Source organism: Silurus aristotelis (genome assembly GCF_946808225.1).
Source record: "Silurus aristotelis genome assembly, chromosome: 16".
NCBI lineage: Eukaryota > Metazoa > Chordata > Actinopteri > Siluriformes > Siluridae > Silurus > Silurus aristotelis.
The window spans coordinates 7,144,832-7,170,089 of record NC_139589.1 but is presented as its reverse complement, the minus strand read 5'-3'; the positions used below and the strand labels follow the sequence as shown (position 1 = coordinate 7,170,089).

The following is a 25,258-nucleotide window of genomic DNA, read 5'->3' as shown; positions in this document are numbered from 1 at the left end:
TTTATTAAAAATGTTATTTATTTATTGGTTTATAATTTGGCTGCAGTTGTTGCTAATAAAGGTAAGAAGACAACTGGTTAATGTTATCACATTACATTGTAATTACATTGTATTACTTGGGTGACAAAAGCATTGCATTACCTTTTTAATTCATAAAAAGATATATATTTTTTTGCATTTCTGCATTTCTTGACTCAATTTCTCAATTTCATTGAGTATCTGAGTACCCATTTGATGTGAATAAAAGGACATCAAAAAAGGAAAAACACGTCACAATATAAAGGATTTTACAAAGAATAATACAAAGAAAAGTTGAACAGTGAAATCAACCCAAATCAACAATTGACGGTGTAAATATACGACTGTGTGGCCACTTCCAACTCCACCACCATCATAAAGTTTGCTGACGACACTGTTGTGGTGGGCCTGATCTCCAACAACGACGAGACGGCCTACCTACAGGAGGTTAAAAACCTGGAGAGATGGTGCCAGGAGAACAACCTTCTCCTGAACGTCTGCAAGACTAAGGAGTTGACCGTGGACTTCAGCACGAAGCAGGAGCGGTCATACCAACCGCTAAACATCAACGGGACCCCAGTGGAGAGTGGACAGTTTCCGGTACATAGGTGCTCACATCACACAGGACCTGTCTTGGTCCTGTCACACCAACACCCTGGTAAAGAAGGCACGGCAGCATCTGTACCATCTGAGACGCTTAAGGGACTTTAAACTACCCTCTCAGGTGCTAAAGACTTTTTACACTTGCACCATTGAGAGCGTTCTGACGGGTCGCATCACTTCCTGGTTTGGGAACATCACCATGCAGGACAGGCGAGCCCTTTGGAGGGTGGTGCGTTCAGCTGAACGTACCATCCACACCGAGCTCCCTAACCTGCAGGACATCTACAGCATGCGATGCCGGACCAGAGCCAGGAACATTGTGAAGGACCTCAGCCATCCCATCAATGGACTTTTTTCTTTGTTGCGTTCAGGGAAACGATTCCGCTCTCTGAAAGAGAACACAGAGAGAATGAGGAGGAGCTTCTTCCCGCAGGCCATTCAGAGTTTGAACCAGGAAACAACCAGGATCTAAAAACTGGTCCACTCTCTCCATCGCCACACTTTTTTGCAAATATTTTATTTTTCCGCACTACGACACTTTAATCTCTGGACTGTCACTTTAACTGTGGACTTGCACAGCACAGTGCACTTTATACCACACCGCACACGGTCACTTTAAGGACATTCACATCAACCACCTTATGTGATTACTGTTTACTGTTGTAAGCATATCTTGTATATACACTTTTTCTCATATATATCTTTATATATTTAATATCTTACTTAGTGTATACTCTTTATTTATCTGCCTTCTTTTTCCTTGTTTTTTTTTCTCCCCATTCTATTCCCTCATGCTGGACAGTAGTATAAAGCATTTCACTGCATGTCGTACTCTGTATGTATGTGAATGTGACAAATACATTTTGATTTGATTCGATTTGAAATATAGGAGTTTGTCGTACAGGTGTTTGAAATATATGAGATTGCTGTGCAGGAGTTTGTCATACAGGGGCTTGTTTAATTTATTAAATGAGATATAATTTAGATGAGGAAAAACAATAGATGAACATCTGAGAAAAAATTATCCAATAAAATAGTCATTTTATTTTTAATATTAACAAATAAATATTGTTAATTATTAGTTAGATTACAAAACAATTTCATTTATCTTCATTTCTCCCTAAATTCAATTAAATGCAAAAGAACCCCATGAAATAAATGGTCAGTTTATTCTCCTCAGTTCACCTCCAAGTTCAAGTCACACAACTTGCAAAGTCAATTCATCATTATGTCAAATGTCCTAAAAGTCTAATGATGGGCAGGTCTGTGCAGAGCTCATTTATGGAGCAAGGTGTTTTATTGTACATATTTGTAAAAATGTTTTAATGTTTTAATTTTTATCTTGTGTTACCTTAAAGAGGATGAGTTTCTATTTGGTTTGATGATCTCTCATGCTGAGATGTTCCTTGTCACTGTCACTCTAGCTCATTAGATTTCAAAATTAATGTCTAGAAACTGGCTTTGTGGCGATATCTATTGGTGAATACGGCCTGATTAGGTTCACACACACACACACACACACACACACACACACACACACACACACACACACACACACACACACACACACACACACACACACACACACAAATTCTCTTTCTTTCCCTCCCTCCCTGCTATACCATCTTTAAAAGTGCTCTTCTGACCTGAAAGCCAGACTGAGTTTGTTGCTGTTGCAGTCATGTGGTCCACTCTCATTGTGTCAGGCCTTCTTCTTGCTCCATGTTACCACTCCGGTAAGGTTTTCAAATAATTAGACAATTTTTTTAAGGGCAATTTTGTAAGTAGTATGACCGTATATTGTAACCTGTTTAGTGATGCTTGTGAGAGATTGCTGCTGCTGTTCGAGGTTTACTGTCCATTTAATTGATTCAATAATATAATGATTTTACTGTACATTTAATAATTTATGCATATCTTTTATACATAGTGATGCACTTTCTTATGATTAATGCAGTAAAAACAATCTTTTGTTTTTATTACTGCGGTAATTGTTAAATACAGCACCAATTCTTTGAGGTAAATGAAATGAGTATTGTCTTAAATTGATTTTTGCATCCTCCATTACAATGGTGGTTTTATATAAGCATTTTTCCCCAGATCAAAATACACTCTCAGGTAGGAAATATGATAAACTTGTGTATGTTCACAGCCTAATCATAAATATGTTCACTTCTATTGCATTTATTACTGCTGTTGTTTTTTTGCCATTCATTGTGTTTGCTTTTCCAAAATATTTTGCATAATCGAATCTTATACCAAATGATGTGCAATTGTTTAGAAATTGTTGCAGTGCATTAAGCAATATCAGTATACAAAGGCGTGAGAAAGCACGATAAGGTCAGGACCCACATGTTGCGTATTAAAGTACTTAATATCTCTGTGAAAAACCCTAGAAAAATGTCTATTGTGAGACTTAATGATAACCTCTGGATTTCTCCAGGTTCCCATAATGACTGGTTTTTACCTGATAGCTGTTATTTACATTTTGTTTGATTTGACCTGCTTTCACATGAAATCAAGTCAGCTGTGCTATTGTATAATGGATTGCTTTTCTGAACAGTATGTACAGAATGAACCAGATTTTTATTGTCTTCTTTAAAAATAACCTACGCAATAGAGGTTTTCCCACTGACCTTTATAATGATGGTGTATGTTCTTCTATTCATGCTTTTGTGTCTATCATTGTCTGGTTTTAACATGTTTTTAGAGCCTATTCAGTTAAAGTTCAGTTAATGTACCACCACTAAGATTATTAATTTCAACCCTTGGCAGGAAAAAACAGCAAGGACAAGAGAGGCATTAGGGTAGGGGAGTGTTTTTCTAATGTACATTCAAAAACAAAACAAAACAAACACATTGCTAATTGTGACCTAGCTATCGTAGCCTAACTGCTCAAGGTTCACAGTATTTGGAGTTTGGTCGAAATAACCCAATGTAACCAACCACCAATTACCAAATTAATTAATTGCCAAATTAATTGCCAAATTATTTACCAAATTAAATTTTTTTTACAAAAAATAGAGCAAGACTAGAGACAGGAGACAAGACAAGACTTCCTGGTGTTTTTATACTCCTGACCACACTATCATGTGTTTCTTCCCGAAATTGTTGCCATACAGTTAAAAGGGCACAATTCTATAGAATTTCTTTGTATATTGTATTTTTTAAAATTTATTTCCTAAGAGGCCAAACAATGTTCCAGAATCACAGTGCCCCTGTACACAAATTGAGTCGTAAAGACATGGTTTGCCAAGGTTAGAAGATCTTAAGTGGCTTGCATAAAAACTTCACACGTTCTTATGGTTGAATGGGCAGAAAACAAGAAAGTCTTCCAAGAAGAATGGAGGTCTTTATAGCAGCAAACTGGGCTACAGCTTTGGAATGGGATGCTCACCAAACACATATGGGTGTGATGGTCAGGTACCTACATACTATTGGCCATATTCTGCATATTCCTCATTTTATGAGACTTTACAGATGCTCTAGTCTTTATAATTCTAAGCCTAATATAAACAGAATAAAATGTTTACTATAGAAATTAAAGCTATGATGAAATTTTAAGTGAATACATTAATATTAACATTTGTGTCAGCAATGTGTAAGAGTTTCCTGAGACATGACAGTATTTAGGATACAGGACTTTGCACTTAGCAGTATTGTGGTACCGTGAGAAACTTAGATGAAAAAAATATACTTTTGAGGTGATGATTATATACCTGTATTGTCGAATCTACAGTCACCACGGTCCTGGAAATGCCCTGGTCTCATATTTTTTTGTTTTCTCTGGTTCTAATATTACTGATTCAACTAATAAGCAATTTACCAGCTTGTCCTGGTTGAAGGTGTGTGTATCAGAGCAGAGAAACCACTAAAATGATACACAAATGCTAATTAAGTAATTATATACTCTCAAAAAATTACTCAGATTGTAAAAATGACATTTAGCAGTATATCATAGATAAAATAAATATAGCAATAGAAATTTTTTTAAAAAAAAGTAAAGTTCCTCTTAAATATATCTTCATATTGAACTTCAGAGTTTTTCCAGTGTTGCCTCAATTCAAAATATGTACATATAATGTGCAAATCCTCAACAAAAATTACTATCTCCACCCCAGGTACAAATAGTTCAATGTTGCTCAGACAAGTGACCAAAGGAGAAATATCATAGCTGTGTTCTGTTTCTTTTGTATTTGTTACTGTGAGCTATAAGCTCTTAACCTTTTAAAAAATCTCTTCAATTGTAAATATGGTGAGAACATCAACAGTTCCGAACAGAACTTTTTATCAAGCTGAGGTTCCTTGATAATCCAGAATCCAATGAATTCTCAAAAAGCCCTTGAAGAACCCAACTTTAACCGGTTGTTTTCTCTGTTCCAGTTCAGTGGTGCTACCAGAGCCAATACTCATGTGATGTAAATTGCAAAGGTAAGCACAGTCAAGTTTTAACTTTCTACCATTTATTTATTGGCTAGGGTGGCACAGTGGGTCCCTGTGGGTACATGGTCTGATGTATTCCCATGTTGCATTTTTGGAATCCACCAAAACCCTGAACAGGATAAGGCACCCACTAAAGATGAATAAATGAACAAGTTTATAATTTAATTGTACCAGTTTGTTCATTATGTATTATTATGATGATGTGTCAGATCCTAGTCAGTGGGACAAAGCCTTTCCAGAATGTGGAGGCCAGACACAATCACCCATTAACATTGTCACGCAAAAGGCAAGGCATGCCCCCCACCTAACCCCGATCATCTTTGAAGGCTACACACAAACTCTGAATGTCACTGTGCAAAATGTTGGATATAGTGGTGAGTTTGAAATGTCATTGGTTCTATTTTCACCTTTATTTCAGGCCAAATTAGACAGCTGAGATATAACAAACACAGATGTATTTTGTAAATTTTTTGTTACAGTTAAGAGCTACCAAACATTTGTTATGCAAATGGTTTGCTTTCTAGTTTGTAACATTTTGCCCTTTTTCAGCTGTGCTTGCACTTCCACCATCTCTGCGGATCCGAGGTGGGGATCTGCCTGCCACTTACAAGGCCATCCAGCTGCATCTACACTGGGGAGTGGAAGATGGGTTTGGCTCAGAACACACCATAGATGGGGAGCAGTATCCCATGGAAGTAATATCACATATCATCATCCAATATTTAGTTTGATAACAGCATGATATATACAGTGTATATATATATATATATATATATTATGTGTGCTGTACTCAATGCTATTTTTTTGTGTTCTGTCTCTCCCAAAGCTTCATATTGTTCATATCAAAGAGCAGTACAATACCCTAAAAGAAGCCATGAATGATTCAGTGGGGGTAGCTGGTCTTGCTTTCTTCTATGAGGTAATAAACTTTGGGGCATCTTGGTTGATGTAGTGTTTGAGTTTTTTTCTCAATTAATCTTAATGATTCCATTATTAATGACATGATGCCCTTATTCTTTGACACAGGTCTCCACAAAGGAAAACCAGAAATTCAATGAAGTAATTGAGGCTTTGGGTAGAATTCCATATAATGGTGAGCTCCACTGTCTGAAGTCTGACTACTTTCTGAATTTTTCATTTGCATTTTCATTTACTTATAATTTAGTAATATCGTCTGGTAGCCCTCATTTCCACTTTTATCATGCAGGAAGCATTATATAAAGTGGAGGAATTTGGCAATATAAATAATATTTGTAAACTGTGAGGAAAGCTAAATAATCCATATCTCACAAATTAAATGTTATTTGATCATTCTTTTCACAAAGGGAACAGCACCACTCTCCAGAATTTCCGGTTGACTGATATCTTGCCTTCATTGGAGAAGCTTTCCAGTTACTACCGTTACTCAGGTTCTCTGACCGTTCCAGGCTGTGATGAGGCCATCATCTGGACCATCTTCCAGGAGTTTTTTTACATCAACCAACAACAGGTAGAGAACATGATGACTGCTGACAATAATTCTTCTGAGACTTACTTCAGGCAATTCAGTTCGAAAAAATTTAATATTTTTGATAGAATAGTACAGTAATGATCTAAATTGTATATATACAAATAATTATCTGCTGGAAGCTCTGCATGCTGGGTCGGTGTTCTAAGCCACCGAATATGGCTCTACACGAATAGTTTGACGGTACAGTCGACCAGGAGTTGGGGAGTTTCCTGGGGACATATAGCAATAGGGAACAACTTATTTGGATTACATTTGTGCTGTTATTCTTATTAAACTGCATATAGATTCTACCATGCCTGTAGCGGGGATTGTCACACCAACATACTCTATGATAGAAGTAATATTGGTTGCAGTCAATTCTTAAGTGATGAACCAGGGTTCTTGTGGTCTTTCCAAACTGATGAAAAAAAAATTCCTTTAGTAGGTCCTTCAAAATGAGATCAAAAAGTGAGCATTTTTTCCCCAATACACTTTGCTTCTTAGACACTCATTTACACAATAGTCATGTCAACAAACAGGATTACCTTTAAATGTAGGTATAGTCATTTTGTAACAGAACAATGTCATTGCAACGAATAGCTCAATGCATTGCAGCCGATAAGCACTTTGATGTAGGTATACCTTGTGCATTTAGGAGTTTGAAATTTGAATGTTATATGTAAATTTGCATTAGCCATATGTAACTCCTAAATTTAAATTATATTTACAGCATTTGGCAGACTTACAATTATCTCATTTATACATGAGCAGTTGAAGGTTAAGGACCTTGCGCAAACTACCCAGCAGTGACAGCTTAGTGGTGCTTAGTGGGATTTGAACTCATGACCTTCTGATCATAAGTCCAACATCTTAACCACTGCAATAGTCTTTACTCTCCTGTTGGCAACATAGTAAAGCTTTTCATATTTATTCATTCATTCATTTTAAAACTGAAACACTTGTTTTTATTTAAGTATGTCATAGACCATGTTATAAAACAGCTCTGCCTTTATGTTCATTCACCTTCAATATCCACTTTATCCTGGTCAGTGTTGATCTGATCTTATCCCAATAATGCTGGCTGTAAGGCAGGAATACATGCTAGATATGATCCAATCACAGCGCACACTAATCACGCATGGACATGAATGCAGACATGGACTCTTGAGAAAACTGGCACAGACACTGGCAAAATATATAACTCCTCACTGACAGTAACCTAAGCTCAGGATCAAACTAATAAGCCTGGATCTTTAATTCTGCAATGCTACCTACTTAGCCACTGACCAGCAGTAAGAGATTTGAAGGGTGAAGCCTTTAGGGAAAGAACAGCTTGGGAAGTATTATCAGCTTGAGAAAATATTTCAAACCTTGTTAACACTATTTTTGTTTGTGTTCTACAGCTGGTGGATGTAACAAAGCAGTTGCGGTTCGAGACAGGAGATCCCATGATTGAAACCTACCGCCCAGTGCAGAAGCTAAACGGGCGCATGGTGTACAAATCCACGGCATGTTCCTTTACGTCATCCGGACCAGTCATTCTGTGTCTGTGTTTCCTTTGTGTTTTTAAGCTGATAGAGAGTATATTCACATAATGTACTGTCTTTTTTTTTCCAAGATAAAAATCCAAAAGAACGACAATACAAATATATTTTTGAGATAAGGCATATACAGTACTATTGTACTGAAAAAGGGTTTTAGAGCATAAAAAAAAGGCAATTGTTTATTCATTAGTTAGCAACATACAAAGCAATGCTGTGCAAGAGTAGTGTTTTTGTACCCCATTGTGATTAAAAACTTTAAGTTCCACAACAAAGAATGCTCAAAGTTCTTAAAAGTCACTGAAATAATATATTAAACCTAAAAGATTGCATTGATTAATGGAGTTTAAAGATAGTTGCTTAAAAAAAGTCAAGTATTAACCACAGTAGGAATCTAGGAAGGCGTTTTAATTGGCAGTACTACAAAGAGCGTTGTCGCTAACGTCGATTTTGGAAAAAAGTTGCAAGTGCACTTACTACTTGCAGTAAACCTGAAAATCAAGAGGTACTGCAGCACCTTTATTGCCGGAGGTATGTTGGCCTACATTCACATGTAAATTTAAGTAAAATATTTGACAGTAAGCAATTTTAGTGTGGCAAATTTTTTTTATGAAAATATGCAAATGCTTGTATGTGCTAACTATGTTTGCCTGTACATCGGAAGGGACCATTTAAACACTGTGGACCTTCAGCCAGGCTCTCATTTGTTCTATCTGTGCCGTAACGCTACTCCGTGCTGTGCCACCAGAGGCGCTGTACTGCTCCACACTGCTTGTGTAGTCCCACAATGCGGACACGTCACTGCCGAACAGGGGACTATGGACCAAAACAGGGGAGAGAATCAGTTTTAGATATTCCAATACATTGGACAATTGCGCCTTCTTCCTAATCCACTGGCCAAGAGATCCTATCCCATGTACATAAAAACATGCAACTTTCCTTAATTAATAAAAATATATTACTGCTGTCAAAGTACTAAAATGATTCAAATTAATGAAGTAAAAAAGTAATAGTGCTGTTATGACAATAAAACAACTGGTTTATTATCATTATTATAATATTATTGTTCTAAATAAAAATAGAGTTGGTCAGTTTGAAGCCAGAACTTTCTACTTAACTACCTTGATGAAGCTAAGTAAAAATTTGTGTGTGTGTGTGTGTGTGTGTGTGTGTGTGTGTGTGTGTGTGTGTGTGTGTGTGTGTGTGTGTGTATTGCTGACCTTGCAGTATGGAGGTCTTCCATGGTAAGTTGGTTCAGTGGGACACCTTTAGACTCTGCTTGAAAGACAGCTTTCCCTGAGCAGCTATGAGCTTCCCTAAAAGGCATCTACAAAAAAAATGCTTTGTATAATTAATAACTTGATTATCCAAAAGCACAGCTGTGAAAAGTTGATGTACTCACTCCTTTCCTGACAAGGTAGTAGGCCAAATCAGTGGCCAGCATGTCTGGACTAAGTGCTGCCTCCATGGCTTTCTGATTAACCTGCAATAGATTGCAAAAAGTGACTAAGTAGTTTTACTTCCTAAACAAAATAATGTACTTACTACCTTATGGAACCTGATGTGTGCACCTGACTACTTTACCTAACATGTATTAGAGTTATACTATGGTATACTATTCAAAGAAATTGCTTAAGACAGTGTTCAAATCAGTGAAACATTAACCATAGCCCTTACTACCTCTGCATATACACAAACAGGTAACAAGGTTCTGATGTCTTTCAGCTCTAGTGTTTATGTAGTAAACTGATCAGGCTGACCGTTTTCAGGCTCTGATATAAAATGACAGCAGATGATGTGTATTCCCTTGGTGCCATTTTTCATTTGCCAATGTGGCTGAAATAAAAACAAAGTGCTAAAATTGTGAAAGAAATCACCTCCAGTGTGGACATGACACCTGTAGCCACCTGCAGTACAGCATGCAATGAATCATAGGTGTCAAACATGGCCTCTTTATCCTCCTACAAAACACACACAGATGATTAGTTCCTGAGTAAATTCTAACACACCGTTTTCTCTATAAAACCAATCTTGGTTTACCTGTAGATCTTTGTTGTATGTGCTGGGGAGGCCTTTAAGTACCATCATAAATCCTGCACACTGAACCACAGTGATGGATTAATAATGGTAAATATGTATCGATTCTTCAGTGAATCTCATCAGTACCAGGCCTTACCCTGCCAAACACTCGCCCTGCTTTGCTTCGGATGAGCTCCAGACTGTCAGCATTCTTCTTCTGCGGCATCAGACTGCTCCCTGTACTGTTCTCGCCAAACACAAAAGCAAAGATTTAATTAAGGCAGCACTACAACACACACACACACACACACACACACACACACACACACACACACACACACACACACACACACACACACACACACACACACACACACACACACACGAGACAATGAACAGAGTGGATTCAGATTTGTGAGGCTGCTTTCATTAAGACAGAGAATATGATCTCTTAAAGTCTTTGTAGTTATCAATTACCATGTAGTATTTATTGAAAAATAATGCTACATCATGCAATGAATTAAGAATGATATAATAAGCATGTTTGACGAAGTATGTACACGCACTCACCTATATGCATCCGATAGTGTCATAAAAGAGAATTCTTTGGTGCTGTACAGGATCAAATCCTCTGCCATCTTACTGAGGTGCATGAGACACATCGATCCCCAGAAGAGGAACTCAGCTAAATAAAAAATTAAATTAAATTAAATTAAATTAAAAAAATAATAATAATAATCACACAGATGTTTGTTTTTAGCTGAATTAACGCAATAAAAGATATCTATATTAAACATGACCTAAATGTCAGTTTAATGTTGTTCTGTACAACATGAAAGAAGTGTAAAGTTGTCAGAACCTGGGCCTAAAGCCAGGAGTGTCCAAAGCATTTCTTGCTGAGAGCCAGTGGTTAAAAAATATGCATTAATAAGTCCCAGACTCTATTTTATTGTATTCTGAAAGTGACACATAAATGCAACTGTCAAAATGTTTAAATCACACACGTATTTTTTATTGTTCAAAATACACCTCTCATAAAAATATATAACTTTTTTTATCCCTCTTATTAAATACCATGAGCAGCCATCACTATGTGGAGCCAATATTGTTTTTGTTTTGTTCTATGAGACTTAAAGCAAGAAACATACCAACAAAATCTCTCTGCCCGGTTGCATCCATACTGTTGATGCTGATCCCGTCAAAGTTGAGCTCTGCAGAGAAAGAACAAAATATTCAGAACAAAATATAAAAATAGAACAGAACATGAATTTGAACTACATAAGAGCCCGCTTTAATTTTGCATAATACACATATCAGATGAATGAATGTAATGTTTATGGATTATTATCATTTTTATTAATCTAACCTAAATAACACAATAAGGCAAGAAATCACTAAAATAACCAACCATTACGAAGAAGCTCTCTATCAATATTAAAGGGGTTTCCAGCGATGGCTCCACTGTAAAACAACATTGAAAATAATTAGATATAATCTATTAAGAATGATATACCTATTATGTAGACTTTCTGTCAAGAGTGCAAATACAATATGCCTTTGATGCTTCGTAAAAAGTGCACAATAATTATATGCTTGATTAAATTTACATTTATGGCATTTGACATTTTCCTTAGTCTGTATTAATGTGATATATTAACTAGCTTATCATACTTTATTACATGACATCGCTAACACGTTTAACTTTTTAGTTTGCCAAAACACTGTACTAGGCAGAACTCTGGAGCTTTAATGCCAGCTGGGCGCACTTATGAATATATGACTACTAATCGAATCGAGTATACTAACTGTTATTAAATCAATTAATCAAGTAATCGGATAGAAGTTCTTTTTATTTTCTTATTAATGAGCAATAATAAATAAAGAAATAATAAGACAGGTTTTGTTAAAATTAAAAAAGTAGTTTGGTTTTCTTTTTAGAAAAATTTACATTTTTATTTCTGAAATTGTTTACAAGAATATCGGTAAGAACTAAACCCATTTAGTGCATTTAATTGCCATATTACAATAAAATACAAATACAGTCTGTTCAAAAAGTCCCTACTTAGTGGATGCATAGAGCAGGAAACTATTCCTTTAATGAAACTCAATTATTCTCACTCATGTATTCATTCTCATATTATTCTCCTACCGATATACCCTGTCTTTTGTTACCTGTCCAGAGCGCTCCAGAATTTAGTGGGCGACAAGTCCGTAATAATGGTCCGAGGGGTGTTTAGTTAAATGGACTGAATTTTTGCAATCAATTACTCGAGGAATGGTTACAGCCCCAATGACTACATTTAAGCTATAAGTGAAGTGATAAATATGCAAGTGAGTGCATCATATAGATTTGAAAGTAAGCAATACATCAGAATGAACACAGACCTTCCCAAAGGCAGAACATTGACCCGTTTCTTGATTTCCTCCAGCTGCTCCACATCTCTGCTTAGTGCCACTGTGTGACTAAAACAACAGCAAAATAGTGTTTTAATGGTCACTGTTTAATCTGTCAAAATTGTCAATTTGTAGCTTGGTTATTATGCTAAATAACTGGTCCATTTACTCCTGCAAAAAATGCATACAGTTAGTAAGCACAATTAGCAATTCATTTTTACATTAGAATTAATGAGAATCTGTAATAGACACATGGACAACATGTTAAAGTGAGATCACTTACTGGCAGAAGCATAAAATTTTTTTATTATATACAAGTTAGTTGCTTCTACTCCTTTTTTTCTTATCAATGAGTGTATTAATACTGACTTGTTTAATTCATATAAGCATGTATATTATGTATAGGGACACCTTTCCAGCAATATGTAGTTCTTTCCCAAACTGTTACCACAAAGTTGGAGGCATGCAATTGTATATGATGTCATTGGATGTGGTAGCTTTAAAATTCCCCTTCAATTGAACTAGGAGACCCAAAACTGTTCCAGCATGACAATGCCCCTGTGCACAAAGCCAGCTCTATGAAGATATAGTTTACATGGGTTGGGGTAGAAGGATGGTCTCCTATTGAGCTCTGACCTCAACCATATTAAACACCTTTGAGATAAATTGGAACGCTGACTCCACCGAGACCTCCTCACCCTACATCAATAGCACAAAGCACAAACCACACAAATCCACAACCACACTCCAAAAATCCAGTGGATCTTTCCAGAAGCATGCAGGGTATTAAAACAGCCAATGTGGAATAGTATGTTAAAAAACTCACATACAAATCTTATGATCAGGAGTCAAACTTTTATTCTTATAGTGTACATTGTTCATAGCCACATAGTTGTGTGAAAATGTACCTGAGAATCCAGTGGCTCCACCTGATTGGCTGTGCTCTCTGCATGTGAGTGTATCCAGGAAAAAGGATGTTGATTTCCCTTTGGAGCAAAGAAAATCGTGGAAAGATGAGAATACGTCCCTTGTGCATGTAAACATCGAATGTGAATTGATATTAGTTTCATGTTCTTACACTGCTGCCCTTTCCACCATGGTAGTTATAAGTTGAATGGTGTTTCCTTTCAGGGTGTCAATAGCATCGCGTAACCACAGCCTCATATCTGTCACAACCTATTCAAGTGACACATAACAATAAGAAGAATCATTAAAAAAATTAAACGCATACAAACTATTTAAAATAAGCAATACACATGCTAGTCTGTGCGGCTAGAAGGTTTTTTTTTTTTGTTTTTTTAGTAAACAAAAGAACAATACATTTATCAGGTCACAGTTACAATCACCTTGTGGAATTTGTAACTATTTCACATTAAGTTACTGTGACTTCTTACATTAGCGCAACTATAAACAGTTTCTCCCTCATCAGCCTCTTCATCTCTTATACTTTTTTCCTCTCTCTCTCTCTTTCTCTTTCTCTCTCTCTCTTTCTCTTTCTTTTAAAGTTAATATGAAAAAACAGCCTTATCATCTTACAAAGAAGCAGGTCCTCTGTCTCAGTCTCACCCATTATGCACCCACTATTACTGACTGCTAAAATTTGTCCTGACACTTCTGTAACTCTCCTTTCAGAAAGCTTAGTCCTATCAACTACTAATCTATAGCTATTCTTCTATATACTCTTATTGTGAATACATTTTATTTGTTAAAGTCCAGAATGTTTTCAATAGCTTATTATTGGCCGTTGAATATATGGATTGTCTGCCATAAAACTCATTTGAATTACAGCCATCACAAAAATAAGAGCTACTGTTAAAAAATGTATCACTGCCTTCCAGCCAATCAACTTCAGGAATTTAACATTGATGTGGTCTGGATGTCTGTATTGTGTACAAAGTAAGACGTACTTGATCATTCCTGCTCCTGCCGGTATGAAGCTTTCCAGCTGCCTCTCCGATCAGTTCCTTTAACACAAACACACAACATTAAAAATGCAACACACCACTGGTTCCTTACACCACAATGTAATTAAACCCCCTGTCTGCAGCAAGTAGTTTGTAGTTCACTAATTTAAACTAGTACTAAATAAAAAAATCTGCCCCAGACCACACTTTTAATAGAAATATTTGCCAAATGAATAAATACAAAATTATGGTTTGACAATAAAATAAAGCTCACCTTTAGTCTGCGCTCATTGGCTGTGTGAATATCCTCATCTCCTGGTTTAATCTGGAATGTACCACTGGACCATTCACCCAAAACCTGATTTAGCACAAAAGAGGTAGACTGTTCCGTACTATGTGAAACAGGTTTTGTGATGCAAAGCAACAATGAACCAGTACATGTACATTTTTTTGTCTAGTGTGGTGCATATTGACCTCCATCAAGAGGGTCATGTAACTCTTGAGCTACTGTTGTGCAAATGAACATACAACTGTGTTTATCATGTCCACCTACAATACCATATGATCAGTTACATCAAACTGCATATTTTGCAACAAAAAATGACTGAACGGCCACAACACATATATATTGCATGCTCTACTAATAATAATTAATTTATGGTCATGTTTTTTTGTAATTCAATTCCCATTACCAGTGGCATAGACTCAAAACAGATTACACTCAAAACACTTATTACTTTACATATACTTCTTCAATTAAATTAGTCTTTAATCTGGTCCAATGAGCTGCCTTCAGAGATATAATTTACCCTGCTGCTTCATGTTAAAAAAAAAATTTACTCCAATAAAAATGGGAATTTTATACATTTCTGATATAATTATTTTAAGGTCTTATGAAATGCTTTCTTTTGTTAACACCCATATGGCGGCCTGCCAAGTTGATGATCGATGTTATACGGCATTGTCAGTATTCAGTTACACACTGGAGCCCATCTGTTAGGCATGTCAGTGACACTAGTAGTGTGTGCAGTGCTTGCATAAACGTTTTTTAAGCACAGGAGAGTTTTTGGTGTATTTATTCACTACATGTACTGACCACTCTGTCTCAACACACACACACACACACACACACACACACACACACACACACACACACACACACACACACACACACACACACACACACACACACACACACACACACACACACACACACACACACACACACACCTTGGTGGCCCACCATGTAAGTGTACCACACCTTTCTATGACAGGACTAGGTGTGTGATGTAAAGCTCCAACAACAATTAGAAATTCAATTCAACAAAAATGTTTTATACAAGGGAACAGTTTTCATTTCCTTGAATGTTCCCGAATACAAATCTCACAATTCTTGTTAGGCTACAAACACTAAAAGGGTTTCACAGAAGGAAACAAATATTCAAGTCAGCTTACCTGATCAAGGCCGTTCTGAATCTGCTTCATTTCCTCCTGCGTGACCAGTTTAGCTTTGTGCAATGCCTTCACGTAGGCTTTACTGCCCCTGATGTCTGCATTCCACATGCGCTGGTCGTATGATATTGAGGCATTGAACTTCTCCATGATGGGATCAGTGCTCCCTACAAATCTACCGCCCCATAACTTGTTTCCCTGTATCGCAGAAAAAAATGGACAGGAGCAAAAATTATATTTTACAAATGTAACATAAGGCCATTTATTATCTACACTACCAAATACTAGGTTTTGCACCTGTAAACCAAAATATATATCTTGCCATTACTATTACTATTACTACCATCAATATTATGTTATTGATGTAAGAAACAAAAAATTAATATTCAGAAGTGATTACAAAGGTGGAAAAAAAAACAAGGCATACCATCATATGAAAATAATCTACAATATATTTTACTATAACTGTAGCTAATTTCCTAGGTGTGTTTTTCATCTTGTGCAACAGCAATCTGATTAAAGTCTTTAATTTATTATGAACAACACAACACTAAGTGAAAGATTATTTTGCCTATCCCAGTTTGCTAGGAATCTGGGGTTAATGCACAGTTTCAGACATGATGAAGTGACCCTGGAGCAAAGAAGGACCCAACGGTGGCAACTTGGCAGCGTAAGAGACTTGAACCTGTAAGGATGGTCAAATGTCTCAATGAGGTCAGACTCCAAGAACTGTCATGCAACAAAACAACAAACTTTCTAATCTGAGGAGAGAATTTCTATAATCTGATAAGAGAAAGCTATTTAATCAGCTTCCCTCTCACCCATCTTTAAACCCCCTCTTTCTCTCCTGGGGATATTCTAGCCAAAAAAAAAGATATTTTCAAAATAAATCTTATTACAAATTGAGGTCAGAATCTTCTTCTTCTTTCGGCTTCTTTCATTGGGGGTCGCCACAGGGGATCATCCCTCTCCATACCCCCCAGTCCTCTACATCTGCCTCTTTCAAACCAACTACCTGCATTTCTTCCCTCACCACAATTATAAACCTCCTCTTTGGTCTTCCTCTTCTCCTCCTTCCTGGCAGCTTCATCCTCAGCATTCTCCTACTGATATACCCCCTGTCCCTCCTCTGCACATGTCCAAACCATCTCAATCTCACCTCCCTCACCTTGTCTCCAAAACGTCATATATGTGCGGTCACTCTTAGAGATTAAGTTCTATGCTTGTCCATCCTCGTCACTCCCAACGAAAACCTTAACATCTTCAGCTCTGCTACCTCCAGCTCCACCTCCTGTTTTTTTACTCAATGCCACTGTCAGATTAAAGGTTAAAAATTAGATTGATGTAACAAATTGCCATCCCTTTTAGTAATCTTTTACAGCAGCGTGAGAAAGACAAAAAAGTGGATCCAGTAGATTCCATGGTTGGGCCATTAGGTGGGTCAATTTACAATCCCCAACCTTCTGATCAGCAACCCAGAGCTTTAACCACTGAGCTGCCACCTTCCACTTTAAGATTATGGCACTCCAGGCAAGTTACTTCCTGTTCAGAATATTTATAGCAGCTTTATCATTTGTTCTTTCTCAAGCCTTTCTGAGTTTTTTCTCTCATTTAAGGTTAATAAGACAAAAGAACACAGCTGTTAACAACTTTTTTCAGGTGTGTGGGTGACAGACCTGCCCATGTTAACTTCATTACTCTTGTCTTTAACGCTCGTGTAAATGCAGAACTGTAGAGCAAACATAAACTAAACTACTTTTAAGTTTAAGGAGAAATGTGTACACATTTTTTATTTTACTACTACCACCTCTGCCACTATTCCTTTAATCTCGCAGAATAAAAAAGAGATTGGTTTACCTCGGCAGCTGCCATGGTTCCTGATTCAGGCTCCTTCTTCTTCTGAAATGAGGAGGTTGATATTCAGCGTTCACTTGCGGAAGACGTGGTTCTTTTACAGCTAGCAACGAGCTAAAAACAGATCCTAAGCTGGAACGGCTGTCGAGACCACAATCGCACACACACGCAAGGAAAATGAGCAAATAGAAAAAGAATCAATTCCGCAAACATATCATTCAAGAGTCGACTCAGTTAAGAGTCGACTCGCAAACGCTACACGTGACAGAAAATGATTGGGAAAAAATAAATAAACATATTAATTAATACTGCACAAGAAGAAGCATAAATGTTCAAATAGTGGGGTTTAAACCCATTTATAATAATAATATTAATAATAATTTATATATATATATATATATATATATATATATATATATATATATATATATATATATATATATATATATATATATATATATATATATATATATATATACACACACACACACACAATATATATGTATATTTATAAAAAATATAAAAAAGAATAATTGTATAATATTATAAAAAAAATAATATCCTAACTAATATACTGCAACATCCAATTTACAACAATTATACCAGTATATTATGACTTGCTTTTTTGTTTTTTGTTTGTTTTTTGTTTGTTTTTTTTAGAATTTTAGAAACACGTGTTAATAATAATGAAGATAATTACCACTTGGATTTCGTTTATAAACTATATTCTAAATGGTTAACCTTAATAAAGCATGTAAAAATAACAAATAGAATTTACCAAACGTTGCCGCGTAGGAACGTACAACTTTGGGGCAATGTTTCCACCCGGCTCCTTTACAGTAGTGGACTGGTGAAGACATTAAGGATGGAAGTGTGAGAAACTATATATAAATATATATATATATTTTTTTTAAATATAAACTACTATAATTATAACTGAGCTGTTTAGACATGTTTATTTTTTTGCGGATTTATATAGCTGGTTTAATACACTGGTGTATTGGCAATCTGTTTAAACATTGGCAAAGATACGTTGACGACATCGGTAGAATAACATGTTTCTGAATGGCAGTTCTGCCCCGAAGCCCAGTACCGTAAAAGTCACCACGTGCAGCTTTCGCTTAGGGAATTGTGTAGTGTTTTGGTGTATAGCAGAGAATTGTTCTGTAAAATCATTTTAATTCTGTAACTGACAGTGAACCTCTATAATGTGCACTCATTATTTGACGTTTTTATTTACCTCATATTGCTTTGAAATCTGTCCTGTTAATGTTTCCTATATACATGCTTTTAGTTTGCAATCCATTTACTTTAGCTCAGTTGTACAGTTATGTGCAACTGTGGGGATGTTAGACATACGTAAACATCTAAGCTTTTAGTATGATTAAAAAGAAAAATGCAGATTCTAAGTAAATTCATGTAGAGAACTGACTTGAGCTGTTTATGTTTTACAAGCATAATGCCAAAGAAGAAGAATTGTAATAATCTGTTATGCTTTGATTGCAGGAGAGATGCAAACGCTGCTATGCTCAGCAATTATGAGGTCAGTAAATGTTATTTGAACCATATTATACCATATGCTGTCAAACAGGATACATAATGCTATGTAAATGTCGTTAATCATACATGAACTGAATTTTACTCTGGCCAACTGTGTGTTTGTGATGTGCGTTTCCATCATACTAGGTGTATCAGCTATTGACTGAGCTGAAAGAGAAGAGGAAAGAGGGTGTTAAAAACAAGCACAGCACTGGGCAACAGAACCTTAATACTATAATGTATGAGGTCAGTAATGTAACTTCTGCTTAATTCATATTGCTCATTACTCCTGTTGTTACCTCAGCAGTTTAATTAATAGATCAGTGCTTTTAAATTACCCTGGATAATCAAAAAAATATCTTAAATTGTTGTTTGATGTTTAGTGTTTGCTTTTTTTTTTGGACAACTTTACATTGCATAATCTATTTTTTTTAAACCTGCTTTCCAAATACAGGTATACACTACACATACAATAACCAGTCACTTTCCTAATAGCACATCCTAATAATCTGTAGGACACAACTTTGCTCTCAGCCCTTTTATGCTGGGAACAACACTTTGAAAATATATTTTATGTTGATGTGACTGCATCACATTAAGCATCATAATGTGTGCTAAGAAAACATTTTCCATCATTACACCACCACCAGTCAGAAATTTTGACACAAGGCAAGTTGTGTAAATGGATTTATGCAGTCTGGATATCCTCTGACCTATCATTAGTGAGGCCACTCACGGATGTGTTTCACACCATTCTGTTTAAACTCAAAAGACTGTTGTGCAATACAAAATAAAAAAGAATAAACAGTTTCAGATATATTTAAATGAACCTGTCTAGCACCAACAACTCTTCCATAGTCAAAGTCACAAAGATACTGAAAAAAAATAAATAAAGAAAATAAAGAAAACATTGACTTGTATTTTTCCTCCAAGTATAATTTGCATGATTGAATTCTTAAACCTGAGTTATTGATCTTCCATGCTGATATTTTTAAAGAAGACTGTAATTGCACAACTAAATGGATATTAACAAAAGACCTTTTGACATTTTGTTTTCCATTTATTTTAGTTGTAGAAATTGTGCAAATCAAGACGACAGTGCATCTAATGGAGAATGTATATAGTTAATATAAAATAAACTTGTTCAACATGTAAGTTGAATTGATTTTGCTTTGCATTTTTCTGTTTCTAAATAGACTCTTAAGTATCTTACTAAGACACCGTGTGCTCACCAGAGTCCTGAGATAGTGAAAGACTTCCTTACTGCGATGCTTCCACACAAACTTACCAAGTGAGTACAGTGGCTCATGATGTTCGCACCTCATGCTTTAACACTTTACAATATTCTACACAATGTTTTCGGTTTTGAATTGGAATTTGTAGGTTCAGAAGTTTACCACGGTGCAATTTTTGGTGCATGATATCACTTATTATTGCGTGATTTGACTGCCCTCTGCTGTTGAGCTTTGTAATTTGCACTGCCTTATATAGCAGAAGTGTCACGTGATCTATCAGTCTGCAGTACATATTCACTCTATGTTCTGTGGCTGTCATGAGGATGAATAAATATTATTATAGACTTAACAGACAAAAGAAATAAAATACTGAATACAAAAGTGCATGGCTTCATGGTTGTAAACCATGCATTGTTTGTTATTGTTGTTTGCAACTGTATACATGTTTATTATTATTTATGAAAACTTAATTTATATGAGTAGAATTGATTATTGATTTTCACTATGCAATGCATACTAAGGTACACATAATAGGTACAAGGTATATGTAATCACAGTGTATATTATTTTCTTAGATTAAAATTGTAGATTTAATATAGCCATATATAAATCCTTATATATATAAATGTCCCTATATTTAATAACTATGCTTTTAGTTTCATTACTTTTATATTTATGGATTTGCTGTAGCATTTGTGTCTTTTTGACCCCCTGCTACAGCAAAAAAAGAGCAATATTATATGCAAGTAAATATTTCACCAGTCAGATAATGTGTTTAGAATTCTGTTAAATAAAAACCTGTTTACTGAAGGATGCCGGATGTGAACTGTGCATTTGTGTACCGGTTACTTTCGATTCATTCTGACTTTATCTGTTAAATCTTAAATTACGGGTTCTTACGAGGCAATAGGAAACACAAAGGTGAGACTGTGGTATGAAGACTTTGCCATTTTGTTATTGTTCCTTGTTGAGTGTGAGGGGTAAAAAAAAAGGGGTTGCTTGAGTGTTCCGGTTAGAAAATGTTTGTACCGAGGTCTAAAACGGTCTTCTGCTGCAGTACTGTGTGTGCCACATACATTTTTTAAGTATGTAACATCTTTCCTATTCAATGCAACTACATCAAATTTTTCAGTCTTTTTTGTGTGTCGTGGTGTTCAAATGAAACTCGCTGTATGAGTGTGCAACCCCCTTTTTGTTTTTAAACTCATATTTTTTTTCCCTCCCTCAAACATGTAACCATGCTGCCTTGTTCTACATTTTCTATCTTTCTTTGCAGAGCAGAGAAACTGCAACTACTGAACCACAGACCACAGACGGCTGTTGAAATCCAACTGGTCAGGCTTTGATTTAATCTCTGCCTTGTAATTTGTGCCTTTTTCTTCCCAACTTCGTTATGTTTCATGTGCAGCATTTGCTAAAATATAAAACCTTTTTGGCTTTAGCAAGTGCTGAAACATGTACAATAAGGTCGCTTTTGCAGTAGACTGAGGATGGTTGTCTGGGAGTTGTTTCTTTTTTTTAAGAAAATAAAGACATTAAACTGCTACATGAACATGATATTTAAAAGGAAATGCACTGTAGATTTTAGTTGTTTAGCTTGTATCCACATTTCTCATGATCTCAATTTTAAAGCATCAGCTATGAATGCAGTTTGGGCTGAAAGGCAAATTTGTTCCTATAGTATTAGTTTCAGCTTGGGTAGGGATTTGTATGGTGAAGTAGTTTCAAAGAAATGTTTTTATTTTTATATATATATATATATATATATATATATATATATATATATATATATATATATACAAACATACATACATACAGTGAGGAAAATAAGTATTTAAACACCCTGCTATTTAGCAAGTTCTCCCACTTAGAAATCATGGAGGGGTCTGAAATTGTCATCGTAGGTGCATGTCCACTGTGAGAGACATAATCTAAAAAAAAAAATCCAGAAATCACAATATATGATTTTTTAACTATTTATTTGTATGATACAGCTGCAAATAAGTATTTGAACACCTGAGAAAGTCAATGTTAATATTTGGTACAGTAGCCTTTGTTTGCAATTACAGAGGTCAAACGTTTCCTGTAGTTTTTCACCAGGTTTGCACACACTGCAGGAGGGATTTTGGCCCACTCCTCCACACAGATCTTCTCTAGATCAGTCAGGTTTCTGGCCTGTCGCTGAGAAACACGGAGTTTGAGCTCCCTCCAAAGATTCTCTATTGGGTTTAGGTCTGGAGACTGGCTAGGCCACGCCAGAACCTTGATATGCTTCTTACAGAGCCACTCCTTGGTTATCCTGGCTGTGTGCTTTGGGTCATTGTCATGTTGGAAGACCCAGCCTTGACCCATCTTCAATGCTCTAACTGAGGGAAGGAGGTTGTTCCCCAAAATCTCGCAATACATGGCCCCGGTCATCCTCTCCTTAATACAGTGCAGTCGCCCTGTCCCATGTGCAGAAAAACACCCCCAAAGCATGATGCTACCACCCCCATGCTTCACAGTAGGGATGGTGTTCTTGGGATGGTACTTATCATTCTTCTTCCTCCAAACACGTTTAGTGGAATTATGACCCAAAAGTTCCATTTTGGTCTCATCTGACCACATGACTTTCTCCCATGACTCCTCTGGATCATCCAAATGGTCATTGGTAAACTTAAGACGTGCCTGGACATGTGCTGGTTTAAGCAGGGGAACCTTCCGTGCCATGCATGATTTCAAACCATGACGTCTTAGTGTATTACCAACAGTAACCTTGGAAACGGTGGTCCCAGCTCTTTTCAGGTCATTGACCAGCTCCTCCCGTGTAGTTCTGGGCTGATTTCTCACCTTCCTTAGGATCATTGAGACCCCACGAGGTGAGATCTTGCATGGAGCCCCAGTCCGAGGGAGACTGACAGTCATGTTTAGCTTCTTCCATTTTCTAATGATTGCTCCAACAGTGGACCTTTTTTCACCAAGCTGCTTGGCAATTTCCCCGTAGCCCTTTCCAGCCTTGTGGAGGTGTACAATTTTGTCTCTAGTGTCTTTGGACAGCTCTTTGGTCTTGGCCATGTTAGTAGTTGGATTCTTACTGATTGTATGGGGTGGACAGGTGTCTTTATGCAGCTAACGACCTCAAACAGGTGCATCTAATTTAGGATAATAAATGTAGTGGAGGTGGACATGTTAAAGACAGACTAACAGGTCTTTGAGAGTCAGAATTCTAGCTGATAGACAGGTGTTCAAATACTTATTTGCAGCTGTATCATACAAATAAATAGTTTAAAAATCATATATTGTGATTTCTGGATTTTTTTTTTTAGATTATGTCTCTCACAGTGGACATGCAGCTACGATGACAATTTCAGACCCCTCCATGATTTCTAAATGGGATAACTTGCAAAATAGCAGGGTGTTTAAATACTTATTTTCCTCACTGTACATATAGCTTCACCATACAAGTGTGTATATATGTGTGTGTGTATGTATGTATATGTATGTGTGTATGTGTATGTGTGTGTATATATATATATATATATTTAGGAGGAATCTCCATTGTCAGTAACATTTAGTATCAGTCAGGGTGTTCAAGAATAAGGAGTTTGTGCATTATAATTTTAGTGACAAGCTGCATTTTTAGCTGGTGAGGGGGAATATCTAATGGATTACATCAGTTATACAATAATAACTGGAAGTATTGTTTTACAGAATTTGTACAACGGTGTATATATAACTATAAGATGACAGTATGTATTATTAACTAAACATCCTGCACTTGTTTAACACTTCAGGGCTTGCAGTTAAAGGAAATAACTTTCAGGCTGTATGAGTACCTGCCTTTTTTTTTTTTTTTTTTTTAAGATCGTATCACACAACCCCACACTGATTATTTCCTTTAACACTATCACTACTAACTGATTTAAGCTTTACATAAAGACAAGCACATTCTTATTGATGCAGAATTAAATGTGTGTGTCTTTACATGTAATACAACTTGTTTCTGATGGTACTTTTCTGTAATTAGTATCTATTTGGGTTAAATATATTGAGTGTTTTTTTTTCCTTCTCAGATGGTAGAAGAGAGTGAAGAACGGTTGACAGAAGAACAAATAGAAGAGCTTATTCAGACTGTCACAAACATTCTTCCTGGTGATCCTCAGCAAGAAGGCGGCACCACAGAAGATGTTGAAATGGATGCAAGCACAGATCAGTGATTTCTAAAACAAAATCAATGGATTTTCAGATCATTATGAAAAGATGTTTTGACAACTTTTATCCAAACTGATATTGTATGCATTATGTATTTTGTGTCTGAGATTCCATTAGTTATGCAGTTTTGCGCCGGATTAAGCAAGTGAGCAGAAATTCTGTAAACCTCGTGTCTCGATAAAAAAATTGTAAATAAACCATAGTAGCGAAAGCGTAAAAGGTCTTTCATTTGATTTGTTATTGCATATTGCTTTCATGTCTGCAACATTTTGCTTCACTTTTTGCATATTTTGCAACTGAGGTTTGCAGGATGTTTGTACACACATTAGGAACAGGTTGGTATCAGACCAATGCTGACTGAGACACAGAGCTTTTGATATTGATTATCATAATGAACTGAAAATGCAAAAAAAAAAAAAGTCATTATGCATTGTTCAACTACATAATACAGTATGTCAGTTTACCCAACAAACAGACGTCCTTTGAGACAAGCATGCAGTTTGTACAATGCAAAACTTGTTTGTAAGCTTCCTTTGGTTAGCTTTAATGCAAAAGCGTACACCAAACATGCTTTAA

The 25,258-nt window shown here is 36.1% G+C and overlaps 3 protein-coding genes across 3 annotated transcripts; 2 read left to right on the top strand and 1 right to left on the bottom strand.

Annotated features, from left to right (window-relative positions):
- Positions 1-2,279: 2,279 nt before the first annotated feature.
- On the top strand, positions 2,280-8,530 carry ca4c (carbonic anhydrase IV c). The gene is made up of 8 exons (XM_083564774.1): positions 2,280-2,357; positions 5,005-5,052; positions 5,274-5,438; positions 5,614-5,759; positions 5,891-5,983; positions 6,091-6,157; positions 6,390-6,553; positions 7,957-8,530. The coding sequence occupies exons 1-8, from the start codon at positions 2,303-2,305 to the stop codon at positions 8,146-8,148; spliced, it is 930 nt and encodes a 309-aa protein (XP_083420900.1). The 5' UTR covers positions 2,280-2,302; the 3' UTR covers positions 8,149-8,530.
- Positions 8,140-17,955, bottom strand: asl (argininosuccinate lyase). The gene is made up of 16 exons (XM_083564767.1): positions 17,721-17,955; positions 15,867-16,061; positions 14,686-14,769; positions 14,415-14,471; positions 13,586-13,683; positions 13,416-13,493; positions 12,499-12,576; positions 11,522-11,574; positions 11,262-11,324; positions 10,684-10,798; positions 10,271-10,355; positions 10,135-10,194; positions 9,972-10,055; positions 9,497-9,577; positions 9,315-9,421; positions 8,140-8,910 (listed from the first exon to the last, which is right to left on the bottom strand). The coding sequence occupies exons 1-16, from the start codon at positions 17,733-17,735 to the stop codon at positions 8,766-8,768; spliced, it is 1,398 nt and encodes a 465-aa protein (XP_083420893.1). The 5' UTR covers positions 17,736-17,955; the 3' UTR covers positions 8,140-8,765.
- A 525-nt stretch (positions 17,956-18,480) lies between these two features.
- Positions 18,481-24,901, top strand: crcp (calcitonin gene-related peptide-receptor component protein). Its single transcript, XM_083564694.1, has 6 exons — positions 18,481-18,590; positions 19,224-19,260; positions 19,404-19,502; positions 20,453-20,547; positions 21,768-21,825; positions 24,544-24,901. The coding sequence occupies exons 1-6, from the start codon at positions 18,583-18,585 to the stop codon at positions 24,685-24,687; spliced, it is 441 nt and encodes a 146-aa protein (XP_083420820.1). The 5' UTR covers positions 18,481-18,582; the 3' UTR covers positions 24,688-24,901.
- Positions 24,902-25,258: the final 357 nt, after the last annotated feature.